Source organism: Delphinapterus leucas, chromosome 7 (assembly GCF_059928025.1).
Source record: "Delphinapterus leucas isolate spDelLeu-1000000601 "Yukka" chromosome 7, BTC_Dleu_Yukka2, whole genome shotgun sequence".
Taxonomy (NCBI): Eukaryota; Metazoa; Chordata; class Mammalia; order Artiodactyla; family Monodontidae; genus Delphinapterus; species Delphinapterus leucas.
The window spans coordinates 27,835,718-27,853,218 of NC_143135.1; the positions used below are offsets into that span (position 1 = coordinate 27,835,718).

Here is a 17,501-nt window from a genome sequence, read left to right on the forward strand (position 1 = left end):
TTTTTAGCTAAGTGGTGAAAAAGTCTCTCTTTATCAGGTTTATAGCTCTTCTGTTGGACTCCCAAGCACCTTACATGCATTATCTTTTTTAACCTTCACAGCAACCTAGTGGGATAGTATTCCACTTAAAAAGGTAAGAAAAGTGAGACCCAGAGTGGTTAAATAGTTTACCTAAGATTACTAGAAAGAGTCTAAGCTGGGTTGTTTTTAAATCTGATTTACCAACTTGCTACATTGTCTCAAGGCATAACAGCTAATATTTACTGAGGAATTGCTATGTGCCAGACACTATTCTAAGCTTTCTATATGTGTTATTCTGTTTAATTATCAGTATAATCCTCTGAGGCAGATAATATTAGTATCTTCACTTTATAGTTAAGAATCTGAGGTCCAGAAAATTCAAGTAATTTGTTCAAGATGACACACATCTGGTCAAGATGATTAAGACAAATTAACTCTGGAGCCATTGCCTTCCAGTACCTCTAAAGCGAAAGCAATTATTTTGATTTTCAAAAGTATAGGGAGAAGGAAAAGGCTGTGTTATAATTTAAAGCATCTTATTAAACATTGTAAGTATAGCTCCAATTTCAATGTATCAAAATGTTGTAGAGAATATAGCTATAAGCCACACTCAACAGCAGATTTGAATGGACATAGCTGATTATCAGTACCTGCAATTTTGCTTCAATCCTTGCCAAAATGACTTAATATGATAGAGTAGCCATAGGAGAGCTGGGGTAAGAGCTGGGAAGCCAGGATTCTTATCCTGCCTCCCATAAACAGTCTTTGTGATCTTGTCTGGGTCACTTGACATCTTTGGGCTTCAATATCAAAAATCCAAGGAATGAACTAGAGACTCTCCAGTGACCCCATCTACTCTGTGATTCTCTCTTGCTTTTTCTTTCCCCACTACATCAGAAAGTGACTTCAAATAGTGACAGGAAATTTAAACAAGGAAATACTTTTAGAAATGCAACAAAATTAATTTTAATATCTCCAAAGGTCAGGACAAGTAAATATTACAGATGCACTAGAAATTTTTTTGTAAGATTCTTTCTACTAATATTATAAACATATAGACATTTTAGTCATCTGCTTTTATGTGGAAAAAAAATCCAAATCTATGACTCTGGTGGCGAGTATCTTTATTAAAAAAATAAGATTTAAATAAACAATCTGAAGATGAAACAAGTACGTAACTAAAAGAGGTAACATCTCGAAATCAACTCATGAAATAGTTTCAATATTTACCCTCTTGAAAGAAACAGATTTGGGAGAACATTGATAGACAAAAGACTGATATAGAGAGGATTCTAGAAAACAGCAGTGTTTTTTTTTCTCATGGCTAATTCTTCCTAAAAGAGCTATTTCTTTACACAAATGTATTTGTAGGTAAGACAAATGTACTTATAAAGTTGCCAGAATTGCTTTCAAACCTACTTTCAAATCCACCTCTCTCCAAAGGTGTGGATCCCAGCCTGGAGGGCAGGGCGATGTAGTTTTTTTCCTACTTCCCAAAGGGAGTTTTGCAGGAGCCTGACAGCATTTGTTCAATTTATTTAAATGATGGAGTAGATGTGGGCTAATTTCCACAAGCCCACATTAACATTTCTTGCTTTTGCCCTTAACTAAAGGGGTTGGCAGTAATAGCTTGTAAATCCTGAGCTCGTTAACCACCACCTGCCTGAGCAATTCAGAGAGATGCATCCTGTCTCCATCCACCCTCCATGTGCCAGAGAAGAAGAGGTGAAGCGGAACTGGAATGGATGCCCCGCTTCCGTGGACTGACTGGCATTGCTGAGCACAGCCTCATCAGATAGCCTCAGACATCCTCTTTCAGCGTTGTCCTACCCCCTACCTTTCTGCTCTTACTTTCCTTAAGGAAGCCATTACTGAGTTTCTTACTAAAGTCTAGTCATGAAGTTAGGCATTGAGGTTACAATCACGAAGAAGAGACTGGGACTGCTCTTGAGGGCTCAGGAGTCTGGCAGGAGAATGCTACATTTAGTACTTTCACCCACTCTTAGCTCATTTCCTTCCTCTGGGCCCATATCCCTATGTCTAAGAGGAAGGGATTGCCTGAGAGGATTTCTAAGATTATTAAATGGGAAAGCAACCCCATGCCTGTAAGTTAAGTAAGACCGAATAAAACTTATGGAACCAGACCTAGAATACAGGGTTGGGTGGTGACAGGCCCCAGGCCCCAGCACTCTCCATTCCTGGAGCTCCCTTATGCAGGAGAGCAGGGATCAGTGTGGTCTCCCACAATGGTTTGCAGCCTGGGCACATGTACACACAGACGTCTTGAATGTCTTGGTCCTTCAGGTCAAGGGTGGGCAGCTCAAAGTGTCCACTGCTCTTTATTCTTTCATTTCACTGAACGAGCAGTAGCTGGGCCCCAGGCCTCGCACGGTGCAGTCAGTGCTGTCGCTGTCACACTTGCCACAGTGACATTCAGAGGCTACTGGGTATGTATACAGGGAGTCTGCATGGTGAGCACAGCCAGGCACTTTGACCGTCTCATACCTCAGCTCCTTGAAGGTACATGTTTTCTGGATGTTGGACCTGGCTGGATCCTTGTACACTAGATCCTGAGTGGTTTAGGAGAGAGAGAGAGTTAAGTTACAGTATTCTGGAACTTTCTGTTTAGCTTAATCAAAATGAGACAGGGATTGAGTACCGCTTGCTCTAACGTTTACCCACTAAAGCTCACTTATGGAATTCCTAACCAAGGAAACATGATCTCAGAAGTGACCTATATGCTATACCATGTTTCCAGATTGTTTTGGAAATCTTACAGAAAATATAAGTTATTTCTTTTCCTATTCCTTATGTCAATGTCAAAATATTAATTATTTCTCCAACTATAAAGTTGAATTTTAATATAGAAAAATGATGAAAAGGGAAATATGACAAATTTTAATGACTTTTTATACTTAGTTTAAAGCTATAATGACAACTTGAACCATAAAACAATGGAACTTAATTTCTCAGAAAATTTTTCCAAATACATTGTCCTTGAGTATTTATAAAATATAAAACACTGAAGTTTAATTTCTCAGAAAAATTGTCCAAATACATTGTCCCTGAGGATTTATAAAAAGTCAAAAAATATATAATGTGGAATGTTAATGCTTAGCTTAGCATGACTATGAAAGCTTTCATGAAAGCTCATGAAAATCATGAAGATTTTAAATATTCCACAGCCCTGTAGACATCTTTCCCCCTTAAATGCTGTGTATTTTGCAGAGCTCTCAGTTTCAAAGCCTACATGGTTTGCATATAAAAACTTTAATCCTGGTAGTATAGGTTTATTCTAACACTTTCTAGTGAAAAAAAAAATTCACTGAGGGAAGAAGTTGGCACTTCTGTTTATTTCAATATCATGCCACCAAGTCTGTATCCCAGGAAGATATGATAAGTGGAGTTTGGTCAAACTCATTTACCACCCCATAAAGTATATTTCATTAAAATTTGCTGTTTTCAATTTCAGTTTATAGAATGAAATGCTGCATAGATAGCCAGGTACTATAGGGGAAAAAAAAAGAAAAAGGAGAAACTGCTTCTTTACTTGGATTAATTCAAAGAAGCTGCGTGAACACAAACTAGTGGTTTTATGCCTCTGTGCCTTGGTTTTCTCAACAGTATAAAGAAGTGAGTGGGTTTGCTGATTCATTTTGGTTCTAATAGTCTGCAAGGACTGGTTGTGTTCTCAGGATGCTTGTTGACATTTGTATTCAGGTGGGCCAATAAGACAGTTTTTATAACATGGCTGTGTTTTTATATGGTTTGCAAACATATTTTGGTACTATTTCTATTGTAGAGATATGGCTTCAGTTACAGAAATTGGCTTTTGGGGAATATTGTAGCTCTTCTATTATTAAATGTGTGTATGTTTATCTATGTAAAATCTAGTATAGAACAATTTTTAAAAATTGTTTTAAATTTTAAATAAAATTTAAAAAATAGATTTGACATATTACTAAATTGATCAGATCAAATCTGAGGCTTTCTTGCATTTACCCTAATCAAATATAAGTCCAAATGTTTAACTGATATCATGGTAAATAACCCCAATCATAATACAGACAGTACTAGCTAAGGGACTCATGGCTATTCCTTGGGAAACTTAGAATATTGATAAAGTGGGAATTAATGAAGCCCACCTCGTCCAGACCCTCAGCACCCTCACTTCCAGCAAAGCAAAGTACCTACCCGGGTGTAGCAGTAGCCCGCACACCATGTGGTGTTCATGCTTATGCAGAAGCCACATTCCTCTTTCTCCACTGTGATGGTGATGTTGGTCAGCTCACAGCAGTTGCAGCAGATTGCTGTCCAGCAACAGAAGAGAAAGCAAAACTGGACCAACTTCATCCTGGGCTGGGAAGCAAACAATTAAGGCCCATGAGAAACCAAGACCAAAGCATTATAATTGTTATGTAAGTTGACCAAACCAAAAATAATTGGTCTACCCATCCTCTCCGGTCACATTTTGCTCCAGCAATGTTTTCTCCTTTTCTTTACGTCTTCGTTTCTTGAACAACGATTTCTTCTTATTCTCCTCCTCAATTTCTTTTTTGTCAAAGTAGGAACATATTATGGATCAAAACTCTAAGATAATGATTTAAGCAATGTTTAAGGATTAGGGTGGTACTGCTGACTGTCTTAAAGTGAATACGCTGAAGCAAGTAATTTTAATCATCGTATTTGTCCCTTGATTATCATTTTAAAGACTAGTTTTATTTAAAAAGAAAAAGAAACTTCTATATTACGAAATTAGTTCTTCATTTTTAGCAGCTCATAAGTATTATCATTTGCTTTTGCCCCAACCTCCCCTCCACCCCCGCCATTGTTTAAAACAAGACCCTTTCAGAGGCCAGGTGAATGGTCTGTGTAAAGTCAATTGCTTGCTAGCAGTGATTACAATTATTAACCATATTTAAGAAGCCAGGTTGACAAGCAAAAATTCCCTACACAACAGAAGTCGGAAAGCTCTAGATTTGTTCTCCAGATCCTGAAAAATCTGTAGATTTCAGAAATCACTGTCACTGCTTGATAACTATAGATGCTGAGACTCACCTGTGGTTGGCTGCCTTGTCTGGGGAACGTTGTAGGCTGAGTCTAGTCTCAGTTCACCTTTTATACAAAATCGTCTGAAACTAACACCTTGTGGATTTGTTGGGTATTAGTAAGAGCAATGTTAGCCTGAAGCTTACTGTAAGTGAATCAGTGTTTAGATAGACAGGGAGATCAAGCCTTACTAAAGTAGTCTAAACGCAATAGATCAAGAAAAATAATGTTACCAGAGATGATTATTTTATACGGATTAAATTTGATATAGTACACCCACTCCTTTACCTTGTCAAATTAAATCTGACTCTGGGTTTTTCTTTTGTATCTTTAACTCAGGGAATTCAGAATCCTTTCCAGGTGTTGCTTTGGCCCTGTTGAGGTTCATCAAAAATATATGGTTAATAAGTTACTCCCAGGGTAGATTGAAAGCTGTAAGGGAAGAAACAAATAGAAAGTCTTTCATGATCTGATTCCTATCTAAAGTATAGACTGTATTTCTGTTTACTTCCCACATCCAGATCCTCTAATCGCAAATGTTATTCTTTGATGCTTTACTTGTAATTCTTCAAATGTTCTGCTGATTCATTTCTCTAGGTCTTTGCATGTGCAATGTTCATCCTGCCTGAAATGTCCTTGCTTCCTCCCTAGGTCTCCTACACCACTCACCCCTGGCCAATTTCTCAACCTTCAACACTTACTTGCCAGCGTTTAGGATGGGAGATAGAGGAGAGCTTTAATTACCACCTTCTTTTTGTAATCCTTTATATATCTCTGTTTCTCCCAGTAGACCAAGAGCTCCATGGAGACTGGGATTGATTTGTTTAACAAATATTTATTAATTAAGCAGCGTGGCTGGAGCAAAGGAACAATGGTGGAAACACTAGGATGTGATGTCAGAGATGTAATGGAAGTCACATCATGTAGGACCTTTTAGGCCGATATAAAGACTTTGGTTTTTACTGTCCCTGACTGGGTACCAATTGCAGGGTTTTGTATAGAGGAGTAACACAATCGATCTGACTTAGGTCTTAAGGGATCCCTCTAGCTGCTGTGTTGCTAATGCAGGGGGCAAAAGGTAGAAACAGAAAGTCCTGTTAGATGCTATTGCAGCAATCTGGGTAAGAAATATTTGTTCAGACTAGTATGGTAGCAATGAAGGTAATGAGACAGTTGGATTCTGGATATATTTTGAAAGTAGAACCAATAGAATTTTTTGAGGGATGAATGTTGGATGTGAGAGAAAAAGTCAAGGATGACTCTAAGGATTCTGGTCTGAGCAACTTGAAGGATAATTTTGCTACCACCTGAAATGGATGGCTATAGACTTAGTAAGCTTCGGGAAAAGATAAGGAGTTCAGTATGGACATGTTGAGCTTGAGGTATCTTTAAGACATCTAAGTAGAATGCTGAATCTGGATTTTGGGAGAAATATATGGGCTGAAGGTACACATTTAGGAGTTGTTGACATGAGCCTACAAGAGAGTACAATGGGAGTGGGTGTGAATAGAGAAGATAAAAGGACCAAGAGTGGAGCCTGGTGTATTCCAACATTAAGAGGTCAAGGACGAGATTAAGTTTTTTTCTTCCTTTATCCAAAGGAAACAGAAGGGCCATTGAGGAAAGAAGGGAATGGAGAGGATGTGGTGTACCAGAAATCAAGTAAAGCGAGTGTATCAGGAGGAGTGAGTGACAGGTGTACCAAATGCTGCTGACAGGTTAAATAAGAGGAAATTGCACACTGCGTGTGGCAGTGGAAGGTCGCTAGTGTCCTTGGCTAGAGAAGTTCCTTTGGAGTGAGGGGAACAAAATCCTGATTGGTATGTGTTTAAGTGATTGGCAAGAGATGAATTGAAAAAAAAAACAGTTGAATATAGATAACTTTTTTTTCCAGGAATTTTGATCCAAAGATGAGGAAAGAGCTTGGTGATTTGGTAAAGCGAAGTGGGGTAAAGATAATTTCCTTTTGATTTTTATGTTTTAAGATGGGAGAAATAACTGCTTGTTTTTATGGTGATGCAGGTGATTTAGTGGAGAGTGAAAAATGTTGATGTTGGAGGAAGAGAGGAGAAGTCCTGCAGTGTTCTTGAGTAGGTGAGAAGAGATGAATCTTAGAGCACAGGTGGAGGGACTGGCTTTAGACAGGAGGATGGAGAGCTCATCCTGTATCAGGCAGGAGGCTGTCTTGTGGGTGCAGATGCTACTGGATGGGGAGGTATGGTGAGCGCAGAAGATGGTGATTGGTAGGTGTGGTGATAGTCTCTGTGCAAGCTCTCCTGGGATTAATTTCATTTTCTCAGTAAAGTAGGAAGTAAGGTCATCATTTCAGAATTAGGATGGTGGATGAATTGCTGAAGATTGAGGGATGAAAAGATCTGAATAGTTTTCTGAGACTGGGAGAGGGGTTGAGTTATCAGTGAGTTAGGCAGAGTAAAACTTCCTATCAGCATTAAGGGCCCACTTGAGGTTTATGGTAAAAAAATTAACATGAGGTCACTAAGCATGGATGTGCATTTTTCTTTTGACCCGTTTAGTGGCAGGGGTTCAGGCTTACAGGTGACAAATAGTTGGATTTATCCAGGGTTATGATTTTATCAAACATGCATGGCAAAAATAAAACTTAGCAAAGTAGTGGGCACTGTAAATAATAATTCAGCATTTATGTAAGTGATATCTGGAATGGAGAAATACTTTTGAAATCTGTTAGTAATAGATAAGTAAGCATATTATCAAAGTTATAGAATGGATAATTAAATTTCACATAATGCATATTAAATGACATATACTCATGATTCCTGGAAAATTATAAATCCTTTCAATTTCTCTAAAAGAATACTAACAATGTTATGACTATTAGTTACACCTTGTGTTTGAAATTAGCTCTTTTTATGTTATCTATGTGTGTTCACAAAGTATATTTATATGAATATATGTTAACCTATGTGTTTTAATGACTAATGTATATACAGTGTTATTAGCTCTTTACATATTCAGTTTGAAATATTAACAACTTCTTTTTATTGAGCACCTGCTATGCCCAAGGCACTTAAGTAAACACTTTAAATATATGATCACATATTATCTTTACAACAACTTTTTAAAGGGGTTACTATTATTGCTCTTTGAAAGGTGTGAAAACTGAGGATAAATGACTTGCTCAAGACTATGGAACCTGTAAGTAGCAAGGCTGGAGTTCATATCTAAGTCTGTTTGGCTCCAACACAGAGAGCTACTCTTCAAACCATATTGACCTCAGTAGTTTATAATTCTCACCAATCCCATTAGTGGGAGAGGGGCCAAGACAGAAGCCATTCAGAATTTGGACAGATATTCCTAATGTCCTTGTTTATACATCCATCCACATTTAGGTCAGAGGTCCCCCCAAATAACCCTATTTTCCTTGGCCTGTCAAGAGGTCCCCCAAACCTTTCTCCTAACATCAAGCCTCTTATAGCCCAGTTTACCTGACTAGTGTATTTCCTAATTAGGTGTTATTGTTTTCACAAAGCTTGTCAAAATATTTTTTGGTGAAAATTTAGAGATCTTTTTTATTTACCTTTGTATTCCCAATAGGAAAAGAGTTTCTAGTCCACAGTAGGCACTAATACACTTTTGTGGAACAAATTGAAACACAAATCGCTCATAGTTTTCCTTATGCTCTGCTGGTCCATAGTCTGTTTGCTAGCTGATGCATTCCTTGTTCTTACTCTGTTCTGCTCTTGGGAGAAAGGACCTCTGCAGGCTACCTTTCCCAAGCTGCAGTGTCAGCAGGCTTTTGCTTCTGGGGAGGAAGACTGGAGAGTGAAAGGAGGGGGAAGTCAGAGCATCTGTCTCCTTTTTTTTTTTTTGGCTGCACAGAGTGGCATGCAGGATTTTAGTTCCCCGACCAGGGATTGAACCCGGGCCCTTGCCAGTGAGAGTGCAGAGTCCTAACCACTGGACCACCAGGGAATTTCCACATCTGTCTCCTTTACATTCTTTTTTTCTGGTGTGTAGCTGCATCTTTTCCCTGGGTCCAGGCCACAACAGGTAGCTCTTCTCTTAGTTTTCCCAGCTTTTGTGAGGAAACCCCTTTTGTGGTTTGAGCTTCTGCTGGGTGGTCTCAGGTTTTGTTTCTGGAAACCCCACTTGTAACCCTCCAATCCTGAAGGTGAATGGGGCTTCTGGTGGCTGCTGATCTTTGGGTTACGTCCTTTCTCCGGTCTGGCTTCTCAGCGGTTCTAACACTTGCATAATTAATTCCCTGGATTAAATTCCCTGTTTTACATATTAGAAGTGGTTTCAGATTTCCTGGTTGGAAACTGACTGATAACACCCATTTTTATTTCTACCCCTTTATTACTGGGTTTTAGTATAGTAATATTAACTCAATATTTTAAAAAATATTGATTATTTAAGGAGACCCTATGTCAAATTCTTACTTTATTGGCTTGAAACACCGCCCCACTTCCCAAATTCACATGTATTTTTTGTTGTTGTTGCTGTTATTTTTTGCGGTACGCGGGCCTCTCACTGTTGTGGCCTCTCCCGTTGTGGAGCACAGGCTCCGGACGCGCAGGCTCAGCGGCCATGGCTCACGGGCCCAGCCGCTCCGCAGCATGTGGGATCCTCCTGGACCGGGGCACGAACCTGCGTCCCCTGCATCGGCAGGCGGACTCTCAACCACTGCGCCACCAGGGAAGCCCGATGTATTTTTTTCTCTCTTACTTGAGAGAAAAAAGGTTCTATTCCTTAGGTCTGAGATACGTTTCTCCTACAAGTACTTCTACAAGATTTCCATTTAGATGTAGCTTCTTCTAGGAGTTATTCACTCATTCCACCTTACACAGTAGTCAACATTCAATACTCATTCCAGTACTTTCTGTTTCATTTCCTTAGTTCCTAGTACCTATTTCAATGTTAACACTCATCACATTATATTTTAAATGAACAGCAGACTTCTCTCGTGAATTCTGGTGAACCAATGTCCACAACTGTGTGAGCATCCTTAGAATTTCTACCTGTGCATATGCTCAATGACCTACATCGTTTTTTTCACTTGTAAAGATTTTTTTTCAAACGATTTCTTTATGTTTGTGTTTAAAAATAGGAAATTAAGGACCTGTGCTCATATCTTTATTTGCTCCTTCTGTGGTCTGGTATCCTTTTCCTCCTTCTCTTTTGTCCATGAGATATATGTGTTGTAATGTAAAATTTAAAACAAAGTTTAATATATTAAATTTTCTAATTTAAATTTATTTTAGTCATTTAAATTTATTTCCTTTATTTAAATTACAAAGTAATATATAACATATATGATGTGATAATTCCATATAAAGTGCTAAATTTTTATTAAGTTTTTACCCTACCAGATTACCCAACAATAGTTGAGCTGCACTGTCCAGTATGGCAGCCACCAGCCACATGTGGCTATTAAGCACTTGAAATGCATCTAGTCCAAATTAACATGTACTGTAAGTGGAAGATACCCACTGGATTTCAAAGACAAAATAAGAGTGCATGTAAGCTATCTCAATGATTTTTGTATTGATTACATTGAAATGACATTATTTTAAACAAAATTTATCATTAAGTCAATCTCACCTACTTCTTTTTCTTTAAAAGTACTTTATTTTAAAATGTGTTACTAGAAAATTTTAAATCACGTAAGTGGATCACATATTTCTATTGCACAGCACTAGTATAGAACTTGTCAGCTAATGTAAATTTTCAGAGGTCACAAGACTTACTCACAGGTCTAATGTCTGGTCCTTGTTCATTACACATTGCCAGCCTAGGTCAATTGGTAAAACCCTGAAAAAATAATAAACTGAAAAGCCCACTGGTTGTCAATATTTATAAATATGAAGATACAATAATGTACTTTATATTTTTCAGGGAAGGGGTCAGGAAGGTCAGTCTCCATATTAGCAGGTAAACTTCTTGTTCTCATCCACGGGGCCAGTCAGATGGACCTCTAATTCATATCATCATAACAGTTTATGATGTTTCGCGGCTTCCTTAAGCTCATGCATGTCCTTTAAGTATTATTGCCCTCATTTTACAGAGCATAGACATTTATCGAGCAATTACTCTGTACCAATCACTGTGCTAAATGTGTACATCAACAGCCTAATGAATTACATATTACTATTATCTGTACATTATAAATAAAGAAATGAGGGTCAGAGCAGTGTATTAACCCAATGTCACAGTAAATAAGTGGTAGGGCTTCAAGTCCAGACCAGGCAAGGAGACCCCAGCGTCCCTGTTATTCTTCCTTCAGTCACATAACTATTTGCTAGACAGATTGGACCAGTGGAGGAGAAGCACCCAGGAACTAAAAGGCATTGCCACTGCTCTGCATTAACATTGTGTGTGAGTGTGTGTATGTGTGTGTGTGTGTGTGTGTGCGTGTGTGAATTTTAGAGAAGCCCCATTTGATTCCAGACAAGAGAGAACCAGCAACTGGGGAGATTAGAAAAGCAGAGACTTAGAAAGAAGAGAGAGGAGAAGGGTATGGAAACTATACAATGAATCATTAATCCAAGGAGACGTGTTAGAAAACTGGAGTCTGAAACTGAATCAATGGGGTAAAAAGACGGGACACTAAACAATGAGTTAACTTTCATTGAACATGTAAGTGCTAAATATTTTACATGCACAATTTTAATTTAATCCTTACAGGAACCATAAAATAAGTATTATAATCATCTTCATTTTAAATATGAGGAAACTGACATAGAGAGTTCAAATATCTTTACCAAGTTCATGCAGCTGGTAAACGCGGGAACTGAAATTCAAACCCAGGCTGTCTGGTTCTAGGGCCTGTGTTTTTGCCTATTACACTGTTCTATCAGCCACTCTCATCAGAACACAATTCAGACTATTTTAGAATAAATACATGTGTACTTCCATGCCCTTTAGAATAAATTTTTATTCTTTCACTATGTGTGCAAAGAGGGAGTCATGCTGGAAGACCAAGATATTGTCTTAACTTCTACAAAAGAAGAAAGTTCTTCAAAATAAAACCTGTCATTTATAGAAAGCATGAAGAAAAAATGAGGCAGGAAGCATTTCTTAGATAATTCAACCATCACTATGGCATAGAAAAATCGCCAAATATTCCATGTACTTGCCCACATCGTCTAGCTTCTTTGCATTTAGATTGGGGCCGTGTGACTAGTTCTGGCCAATGGGCTGTGAGCAGAAGTGAAGTGTTTTATTTGTGGGCTATATTTTATTTGTGGGTAAAAACCTCTTGCATGACCCTCCTGTGCCCTCTCTCCTTTCTGTGGGTACAGCAGAGGCTTTGTCTTCCTGGTGATGCACCTAGAAGTTGGTAGAGACTGACAGTCTGTGTCCTTGGACAGATGTGTAGAGCACAGTCTCCTCTGGCTTAGGTATGTAGCATGGGAAAGAAATTAACTTTTATTGTGTTACATCATTGAGAATTTGAGGTTCTTTTGTTAGTGTACCATAACCCAGCCTATTCTAATAAGTCTTTACCAGGTTACCTAGAGGGCATAACAACCTGCTTGACTTTGTATGTTGCCAAACCACAGGAAGAGGATAAAAACATACAACTGAAGCCAGAAATCTGCTCTAATATGATTTTCAGATTTGCCCTTTGCTTTTCCAAAACTTTCAATCCCCCCACTCTGTGCTCTCTCTGTTCCTCCTGCAGAGCAGGGCAAAACCACAGCATCTATGCAAGTTATCTTTAACAAGACTCCTTTGCCCGGATTTGTTTCCTCCCTTGAAGCAGTTTAGAATGCTTAGGTGCTTTCTAGACATTCCATCTCTCCACTGCTTTTCAACAAACAACAACAGAAACATCAATAATGGCAGCAAAACTAAACCCTCCAGAAAATTATCAAAAAACACCAGCTGATTTTATAGCTGCTCTACTTGTTCGAAATGGCTAGGGTAGCTTCCTTTGCAAAACAGATTGCTATGAAGATCTAATCCCATATCTAATAATAACAATTAAATATAGGCAGAAGGTTGAGAAACCAGGTTGATGGTGTGAGTCTTCATAAATATTGGCAAATTCTAGAGAATTTCCTTTTCTTCCTCAATATACAAATGACCCTATCTGAATCAATATCAGACCACACACCTTTGTTTCTGACCCTTTGCTCTCTTGACATCTATCTGCCACATTTCACTAAGAAACCTAAAAGGGGAATGGAGATACTTTGAAAGAGAGACATATATGTTTAAAGAAGACAAAAGATAATTTACTGCTTTAATTCTACTTTGTCTCGAGAGTTATTTATATCACATTTCAAAAATTACTTTCACCTTTATTATCTCAGTTTATTCCCAATCAATCCTCAGAACAATCTTTTAAGGTGGCAGGACAGACATCCCTATTACAATAAGGCAAAGAATTAAACCACTGAGTGACTTGCCAGTGGTTACACTGAGTGGCAGAATTTTGACTTGTAGCTCAGCTTTTTATAAAAACAGGGAATTTAAAGCATTCTATTTTAGGTGACTCCAGGGTTTATTTTTAGCACAGAGAAAGAGAGTGATTTCAGGAGCACAATATGACAGAGACTTCTATTTGTCCCCTGATATCCATTCTCTTTCTATTCTCCCACAGGAATAGACTTTGTAGGTGGGTATATGTCTGCCTAGAACAAAGAGTAAAATGCCCCTACCTCCCTTTCAGCCAAGAATGGCCACGTTTTGAACAAAAAGATATGTAAGTAGAATGTTGTATGGCAGCTTTTAGGAACTTCAGGGGACAGGTGGCAAGCAGCTTTTGCCCCTTTTTCTTCCTTCTTGTCCTATCCTTCCTCCATCCTGCCCCTTGTAAGGTGGGTGTGTCATTTTGGACTAAGAGGGCAAGGGCTACACTCTATAGTCGGTGGTACAGTGACCTAGAAGAACATGAGTTGCTGAGGACTTTTCACAGTAGTCTAGCCCTAGACTACTGAACTTCAAAATTTTACAGGAAAGGGAAAACAATCTCTATCTTGTTTAGGCCACTATTATTTTGGGTCTCCATTACTTCAAGCTGAATGACTCTCACTAATACATGTGGCCAAAGTCATTATCTCAGGGCAGAGTTCCCATTCTTAGGTTAAATGCTTAGGATAACTACCTTTATAGAGTCTGTAGAGGTCAGGGGATGCCTCTGGTACCATGAGATGAACCTGAGATTGAGTCTTGGCCATAAGATATTAGAAACCTCAAAACTGCGGAAGTTGCCATTTTAAAACTACAGGTTATCGTCTTCTAAGATGGAGATTTTTTTTTAACATCTTTATTGGAGTATAATTACTTTACAGTGTTAGTTTCTTCTGTATAACAAAGTGAATCAGCTACATGTATACATACATCCCCATATCTTCTCCCTCTTGCGTCTGCCTCCCACCCTCTATCCCACCCCTCTAGGTGGTCACAAAGCACTGAGCTGATCTCCCTGTGCTATGCGGCTGCTTCCCACTAGCTATCTATTTTATGTTTGGTAGTGTATATATGTCCATGCCACTCTCTCACTTTGTCACAGCTTACCCTTCTCCCTCTCCAAATCCTCAAGTCCATTCTCTAGTAGGTCTGTGTCTTTTTTCCTGTCTTACCCCTAGGTTCTTCATGACATTTTTTTTTTCTTTCTTAGATTCCATATATATGTGTTAGCATACGGTATTTGTTTTTCTCTTTCTGACTTCCTTCACTCTGTATGACAGACTCTAGGTCCATCCACCTCACTACAAATAACTCAATTTCCTTTTTTATTATGGCTGAGTAATATTCCATTGTATATATGTGCCACATCTTCTTTATCCATTCATCCAATGATGGACACTTAGGTTGCTTCCATCTCCTGGCTATTGTAAATAGAGCTGCAATGAACATTGTGGTACATGACTATTTTGAATTACGGTTTTCTCAGGGTATATGCCCAGTAATGGGATTGCTGGGTCGTATGGTAGTTCTGTTTTTAGTTTTTTTAAGGAACCTCCATACTGTTCTCCATAAGTGGCTGTATCAATTTACATTCCCACCAACAGTGCAAGAGGATTCCCTGTTCTCCATACCCTCTCCAGCATTTATTGTTTGTAGATTTTTTGATGATGGCCATTCTGATCTGTGTGAGGTGATACCTTGTATCACACGTTGTAGTTTTGATCTGCATTTCTCTAGTGATTAGTGATGTTGAGCATCCTTTCATGTGTTTGTTGGCAATCTGTATATCTTCTTGGAGAAATGTCTATTTAGCTCTTCTGCCCATTTTTGGATTCGGTTGTTTGTTTTTTTGTTATTGAGCTGCTTGTAAATTTTGGAGATTAATCCTTTGTCAGTTGCTTTGTTTGCAAATATTTTCTCCCATTCTGAGGGTTGTCTTTTCGTCTTGTTTATGTTTTCCTTTGCAGTGCAAAAGCTTTTAAGTTTCTTTAAGTCCCATTTGTGTATATTTGTTTTTATTTCCATATCTCTAGGAGTTGGGTCAAAAAGGATCTTGCTGTGATTGATGTCACAGAGTGTTCTGCCTATGTTTTCCTCTAAGAGTTTTATAGTGTCTGACCTTACATTTAGGTCTTTAATCCATTTTGAGTTTATTTTTGTGTATGGTGTTAGGGACTGTTCTAATTTCATTCTCTTACATGTAGCTGTCTAGTTTTCCCAGCACCACTTATTGAAGAGGCTCTATTTTCTCCATTGTATATTCTTGCCTCCTATATCAAAGATAAGATGACCATATGTGCATAGGTTTATCTCTGGGCTTTCTATCCTGTTCCACTGATCTATATTTCTGTTTTGGGGCCAGTACAATACTGTCTTGATTAGTGTAGCTTTGTAGTATAGTCTGAAGTCAAGGAGCCTGATTCCTCCAGATCCATTTTCCTTTCTCAAGATTGCATTGGCTATTCAGGGTCTTTTGTGTTTCCATACAAATTGTGAAATTCTTTGTTCTACTTCTGTGAAAAATGCTATTGGTAGTTTGACAGGGATTGCATTAAATCTGTAGATTGCTTTGGGTAATATAGTCATTTTCACAGTGTTGATTCTTCCTGTCCAAGAACATGGTATATTTCTCCATCTGTTTGTATCATGTTTAATTTCGTTCATCAGTGTCTTATAATTTTCTGCATACTGGTCTTTTGTCTCCTTAGGTAGATTTATTCCTAGGTATTTTATTCTTTTTGTTGCAATAGTAAATGGGAGTGTTTCCTTAATTTCTCTTTCAGATTCTTCATCTTTAGTATATAGGAATGCAAGAGGTTTCTGAGTATTAATTTTGTATCCTGCTTCTTTACGAAATTCATTGATTAGCTCTAGTAGTTTTCTGGTAGCATCGTTAGGATTCTCTATGTATAGTATCATGTCATCTGCAAACAGTGACAGCTTTACTTCTCTTTTCTGATTTGGATTCCTTTTAGTTCTTTTTCTTCTCTGATTTCTGTGGCTAAAACTTCCAAAACTATGTTGAATAATAGTGGTGAGAGTGGGCAGCCTTGTCTTGTTCCTGATCTTAGTGGAAATGGTATCAGTTTTTCACCATTGAGAATTATGTTGGCTGTGGGTTTGTCATATATGGCCTTTATTATGTTGAGGTAAGTTCCCTCTATGCCTACTTTCTTGAGTGTTTTTATCATAAATGCGGGTTGAATTTTTTCGAAAGCTTTTTCTGCATCTATTGAGATGATTATATGGTTTCCCTCCTTCAATTTGTTAATATGGTTTATCACATTGATTTATTTGCATATATTGAAGAATCCTTGCATTCCTGGTATAAACCCCACTTGATCATGGTGTATGATCCTTTTAATGTGCTGTTGGATTCTCTTTGCTGGTATTTTGTTGAGGATTTTTTCATCTGTATTCATCAGTGATATTGGTCTGTAGTTTTCTTTTTTTGTGACATCTTTGTCTGGCTTTGGTTTCAGGGTGATGGTGGCCTCATAGAATGAGTTTGGGAGTGTTCCTCCCTTTGCTATATTTTGGAAGGGTTTGAGAAGGATAGGTGTTAGCTCTTCTCTAAATGTTTGATAGAATTCGCCTGTGAGTCATCTGGTCCTGGGCTTTTGTTTGTTGGAAGATTTTTGATCACAGTTTCAATTTCAATGCTTGTGATTGGTCTGTTTATATTTTCTATTTCTTTCTGGTTCAGTCTCGGAAGGTTGTACTTTGCTGAGAATTTGTCTATTTCTTCCAGATTGTCCATTTTATTGGCATATATTTGCTTGTAGTAATCTCTCATGATCCTTTGTATTTCTTCAGTTTCAGTTGTTACTTTTCCTTTTTCATTTCTTATTCTGTTGATTTGCATCTTCTCCCTTTTTTTATTGATGAGTCTGGCTAATGGTTTATCAATTTTGTTTATCTTCTCAAAGAACCAGCTTTTGGTTTTATTGATCTTTGCTATTGTTTTCTTCATTTCTTTTTCATTTATTTCCGATCTGATCTTTATGATTTCTTCTGCTAATTTTGGTTTT

At 38.0% G+C, this 17,501-nt stretch overlaps 1 protein-coding gene and 1 non-coding gene across 2 annotated transcripts in view; one reads left to right on the forward strand and one right to left on the reverse strand.

Moving 5' to 3' along the window:
* The window catches only part of LOC111179814 (uncharacterized), a 182,874-nt gene that overhangs the window by 26,877 nt on the left and 138,496 nt on the right, over window positions 1-17,501 (forward strand). The window lies entirely within an intron of this gene.
* On the reverse strand, window positions 2,242-5,888 carry FSHB (follicle stimulating hormone subunit beta). Its single transcript, XM_022583726.3, has 2 exons — window positions 4,216-5,888; window positions 2,242-2,591 (listed from the first exon to the last, which is right to left on the reverse strand). Exons 1-2 carry the CDS (start codon window positions 4,372-4,374, stop codon window positions 2,361-2,363), a joined length of 390 nt encoding a protein of 129 aa, XP_022439434.1. The 5' UTR covers window positions 4,375-5,888; the 3' UTR covers window positions 2,242-2,360.

What these genes read in the sequence shown, in the direction of transcription:
- FSHB (XM_022583726.3), bottom strand. Translation starts at nt 4,374, where the DNA reads ATGAAGTTGGTCCAGTTTTGCTTTCTCTTCTGTTGCTGGACAGCAATC. An exon ending in CGGGCTACTGCTACACCCGG is followed by an intron (nt 2,592 to 4,215) that starts GTAGGTACTTTG and finishes TAAACCACTCAG; the next exon opens with GATCTAGTGTACAAGGATCC.